General features: G+C 46.0%; 1 protein-coding gene across 1 annotated transcript; it reads right to left on the bottom strand.

Annotated features, from left to right (window-relative positions):
- Nucleotides 1–676: 676 nt before the first annotated feature.
- Nucleotides 677–2,772, bottom strand: LOC133468679 (intestinal mucin-like protein). Its single transcript, XM_061754876.1, has 2 exons — nt 2,276–2,772; nt 677–911 (listed from the first exon to the last, which is right to left on the bottom strand). Exons 1-2 carry the CDS (start codon nt 2,489–2,491, stop codon nt 720–722), a joined length of 408 nt encoding a protein of 135 aa, XP_061610860.1. The 5' UTR covers nt 2,492–2,772; the 3' UTR covers nt 677–719.
- Nucleotides 2,773–5,172: the final 2,400 nt, after the last annotated feature.

Here is a 5,172-nt window from a genome sequence, read left to right as displayed (position 1 = left end):
CAGCTGGTTTGGACACAAGTGCCACAACATTGCGATGCCGCACGCTGGTACTGGAAGCCCTGGCAGAATAAGAACCAAAAGTCACTCGCCCCGTGAGCATCGCGCTGGCTGCGTCGGGAATCCCTCGAAACTCAACTCTTTTATTTAGAGAGCACTTTGAAAGGTGAAACAAAGTACGTTGAAAACTATTTTTCTTTTTCTACTTTCCCAGGAACCCCACAGAGGGTCTTGAGTGCCGTTGCTGTCTGACCTGAGAGCAGTTGCGGTCGCACATGACGGGCGTGCAGGTGATGCTGTTGAGTCCCGTGTGAGGATCAGCAACGTCTCCGCAGACACACTCTTCACACGCGTTCGCGGCGGCAAGCTTCCGACGTGGTCGCTCCGGCTGTTGCCGTGGTAACTAGTGACCCGGTGGGGGTGACGCCACAGGGCGTTCCTGGGACGAGCCAACGGTCGGCCGACTCGGAGCAGCTCTCCACCTGACCGTTGGGGGAGCGGCAGTCGTTGTACTGGGAGTTGTTGCACGTCCCTGGGAGATGACATCACAAACGTCTACTTTGTGATTAGCGGATGTTGACACTGAGGCTGTGTTGGGAATCCCTCCTGATTTTCTTTGACATTTCAGTGAACTATATAGTCCACTCGATAAAAATCCTTATACAGTGTTTAGGGAGTAGGGAATGAGTGAATGATTCCCAACGAAGCGCGAAGCCTGATTGTCACTCACCACACTGTGCCTCTTTGTTTCCGCCAAACAGGGAGTTTGGCAGGTGGATGCTGAAGGACGAGCCCCTGTAGCGCACCTGGCTCTGGATTTCCGGGATCTCCAGTATGATCATCAGCTCCCTCCCGGTCAGACGCAGAACTGAGTTACTCCAGTCAGAAAAAATCTGTTTCTGGTTCACGAACGCCTGAAAGAAACATCAAGTTCTTTCATCAAGTTCAGTGATGAATGTACAGATACATGCAGTACGTTGGGGAAACAAAACAACCACTGAGCATGTCACAACACAGATGGGAAAACTCCTCAGTTCAAGACTCCGCTGAGGACACAAAGGTTTATATTCTGGACAGCGAAGACAGATGGTTTGAAAGAGGAGTGAGAGAGGCCATCTACACAATTGTGGGAAGACAATACCTTAACGGGGGAGGTGGCTTATGACACTCCCGATCTCCCACCTACAAAGATATCAATAATTCTGCCTCCAGCAAATAAAATAAATAAAAATACGGTCTCCTCGGGCCGTTAGGCAGCTCCACTACCACTTTTAAAACTGAATGGAATATTAATGAGGGAGTTTCCACCTCACGATGGTCCTGCCAGGCATCCTAACGACTGTCGCTTTGCATTCCAAAAGAATGATACCATTCGTGGTTTGGGCCATGCCTCCACTTAGAGCATAAATGGTAAAGTTTTTCCACACCAACTCAGGCTAGTGAGTCCTAACTAAGCCTTGTTGCATGAATTGATGAAGCATGCTCGGATGAGAGGCGAAATGTCTTCTGAGACAACCACAACAGTCTGGTTCCGATCGATTCAATGCCTAGAGAAGGTTTACAGCCAAGCTAGTCAAAAGGTTTTGATCAGGGGTGTCCAAACTTTTTGCCTTTATTGCCCCGGTGGCTGGGCGCGGAGGGGCTACCGACAAGGTGGCAGGCTATGTGGTATGATGGCTGCGTCACACGGGGTGTCTCGGTCTCCGCGACGGTGGGCACAGGAGGAGTGGTGCACCACGTGACAGCAAGAGGCTGGAGCCCTTTCTCGTGGGCAATGTACGCACTCTCCTCAACAGTGGAGGCGACCTGCAGGCTGCGGGAACTGTCCGTCCAACCAACGGCGCTAAGCCTAGACCTCCAATGGCAGGTCACAAATGCCAATCGGTCAGAACAAACAAACAAAAAAAAAAATGGCCTGATTATCACTTCAAAATAAGATTTGTTTTTAAAATCAGGTGCATCCACCTGTGCATCTCGGCCACAAGCCCACAAGCAAGCAAAAATAATGAATGAGTTGATGAGTTTCTTCAAAAACAGGCACAGGAGGGTGTATTTCAGAGACAATATCAGCAGCCTCCTTAAGGTATGACCGGATTACTGCTGGTTAACTCGCATGCACCAAAAACCTCCAAATCTGCCTAATATTTCACGACAGGTTCAAAACTGTTTCGCCACAGCCCAAGCACACGACATTAAAAGAAAAGCCTAAAAAACAGCTGGTGGCTGCAATGGTCCCCAGGACAAAGTTTGGACACGCCGACTTTAGCTATTTGCGCACCACATTGCTGACAAGTCCCGAAGTCTTCCTCTGCGTTAGCAGCACTCGGTAGGATTTGTAAGTGATGTTGAGAGCCTGAGGACAAAAACTGCTGTCCGGAAGGTTGCAGTCGTGGTTGTTGATCACCACGGTCGGCTCGTGCTTTGCTATGATCTCCTTGACCAGGTAGTAAGAGCAGTTCCCGTGGAAGCTGTAAGACTTGCCATCAAAGGTCATGAAGTGAGACTCACCCCAGATGCTGCACACACCTGGAAAAGTGAAAATAAAAACACAGAAAATGTCTTGTTTGATGACAAAACTTCAATATTTTACAATGAACCGGTATGTACAGACACGGTATATTTTGAAGTGACCATTTTGAATGGGGTTTTACAGTATAGAGACAAGTCCGAATTGAAGGTGCACATACTCAGTGTAGTACCACATTGTGCCACAACATGCCAGGGAGCACTGAGGTCTATTGAAAGAGTTGCAGCGTAATTAAAAGCAAGAAGAAGAGACAGTACTAGTAATATTTGTTAATTCCACAGAGCAGAGAATTTATTCATTTTTAGAGTATTGTATGCTCTTTTAGTATGTGTTGCTGCTCTGTGTGTGTTAAAGTAGCAGTTGTTTGAAGGTTTAGTATAAGCACAACATCGATGCTAATTTCCGTTAGCCAGTCTATGGCGTTTCACATAATGTGTTACCCTTAAGTTAGCAGTTAGCTTTTGTTTGGTTGAACATTTTGGTGTTTAAATATCCAATGTTTAATTCTCTTTGGTTTTATGTGTCAATATTATCGTAAACTTCAACTGGGAGTGACAAATAAACAAGCGTTGTCTTTTATTTGGGGAACTGTATGAGCAAGGGAGTGACAACACACGCACATGCTAAAGAACACTTTAAAACCTTCCCAAGTTTAATTGTGTTGTAATAAGTTTCAATGTGTTTAAAGCATGTGGGAGAGGTAAAATTATTTTCAAAAATGTATGTTGTTGCTTCTACAACCGTGGCAGATGTTGTTGGGCCAGAGGTGACTCTGGGTGTTGGTATCTCAATCTTTACTGTTGTTACCTCTTTGGTGGTTGTCTGTTCAGGTCTGGTGGTAGTTTGTCTTGAAGTTGTTCTTGGTATTTTAGTAGTTGTGGTACTCACAGAGGGTTGAGACATTGTTCCAGTCAACTCAGGTTTTGTAGTTGTGAAACCTGGAAGTAAGGTTGTAGTTTCTCCAAAAACTGTGTTTGAAGTGGTTGTTGGTCCAGTGGCAATTTCAGGTTTTGTTGTCTCACCCTGTACAGTTGTTCCAGCTCTAGTAGTAGTTAACCCTTTGGTTGTTTTTGGAACTTTGGTAGTTGTAGTATTCACAGAAGGTTGGGATGTTGTTCCTGTTAGCTTATGTTTTGTCGTTGTTAAACCTGGAACTAAGGTTGTAGTTTCTCCAGAAACTGTGGTAGAAGTGGTTGTTGGCCCGTTGGTGAATTCAGGTTTTGTTGTCTCACCCTGCACGGTTGATTTCACTCTTGGGAGTTGTTTCTCCTGGTCTGGTCGTAGTTTGTCCCTTGGTTGTTGTCAGAACGTTGGTAGTTGTGGTACTGAAAGAGGGTCGGGATGTTGTTCCTGTGGATTTGGTAGCTGTTGTTTCACCAACAACTGTGGTACAGGTTGTTGCGCCAATGGGGACACTGGGTGTTGTTTTCTCACTTTTTACTGTTGTTTCCTCTGTGGTGGTTGTTCCTCCTCGCCTGGTGGTAGTGCTAGTTGAGGTGGTTGTATTTTAGTAGTTGACGTACCCACAGATGTTTGGGATGTCGTTTCTGTCAACTTAGACTTTGTAGTTGTGACACCTGGTACTGAGCTTGTAGTTTTGATAACTGTTGTGGCAGTGGTTCTTGATCAAGTGGTGAATTTTGGTTGTGTGGTAGTCTCACCCTGCACAGTTGTTGGTATTCTCATAGTTGTGGTAGTCACAGATGGCTGGGAGGTTGTTTCTGTCAACTCAGACTTTGTAGTTATGACACCTGGTGCTGAAGTTGTTGTTTTCCCAACTACTGTGATTGAAGTAGCTGTTGGGCCAATTCAGGTTTTGTTGTCTCACCCTGTCCGGTTGTTTTCCCACTTGTAGTTGTTTGTCGGGGTCTAGTGGTAGTCTCCACTTTGGTAGTTGTGGTAACCACAGAGGGCAGAGATGTTACTCCTGCTGTTGTTTCACCAACAAATGTGGTAGAAGGTGTTGTTGGGCCAGTGTTGAAGCTGGGTGTTGTTGTCGTCTCTCTTTTTACTGTTGTTCTCTCTGTGGTGGTTGTGTCTCCAGGTTTGGTTGAATTTCTACTTGAGGTTGTTGGCGGAACGTTGGTAGTTGTTGTACTAATAGAGGTTTGGGGTGTATTTCCTGTGTGCTCAGTTGCTGTTGTGGTTAAATCTGGTGCAAAGGTCGTTTTCTCAATAATTGTGGTAATGGTTATTGGGTTAGTGGTGAATTCGGGGATTGTTATCCCACCCTGTACAGTTGTTTTCTGTATTGTAGTTGTTTCTTCAGCTCTAGGGGTCGTTCCACCTTTGGTTGGGGGGGGGGGGGGGGGGCGTTTTAACCCCCCCCCGGAACTGTCTCCCTGTGCAATTGAACACTTCACAGATACGCCATACCGCCACTGATTAGCATTATTACTTGACTCCAGCACTGCCTTTGGTACCGTCAATCATATGTATACAGTAGATCGCCTTGGAAGGTGTATCGGTTTCAAAGGCTTAGCACCTTGTTGGTTTAGCTCTTATCTCTCAGAAAGGACACACCATGTACTTCATGGCAATGTAGTATTGTAACGTCACCTGTGGAGTCCTGCAGGGGTCAGTACTCCTCCCTTTATTGTTCTTTATCTATATGTTGCAAATTGGAGATCTGCGTATGATAATACGCA

This window comes from Phyllopteryx taeniolatus, chromosome 2 (assembly GCF_024500385.1).
Source record: "Phyllopteryx taeniolatus isolate TA_2022b chromosome 2, UOR_Ptae_1.2, whole genome shotgun sequence".
In the NCBI taxonomy this organism is placed as follows: domain Eukaryota; kingdom Metazoa; phylum Chordata; class Actinopteri; order Syngnathiformes; family Syngnathidae; genus Phyllopteryx; species Phyllopteryx taeniolatus.
This window is presented reverse-complemented; position numbering and strand designations above follow the sequence as displayed.

Excerpts from the sequence above, each read along its gene's own strand:
- LOC133468679 (XM_061754876.1), bottom strand. The coding sequence starts at position 2,491 with ATGACCTTTGATGGCAAGTCTTACAGCTTCCACGGGAACTGCTCTTAC. Across the intron at positions 912-2,275 it reads CGGGACTTGTCAGCAATGTG|GCGTTCGTGAACCAGAAACA; the intron begins GTGCGCAAATAG and ends TGTTTCTTTCAG.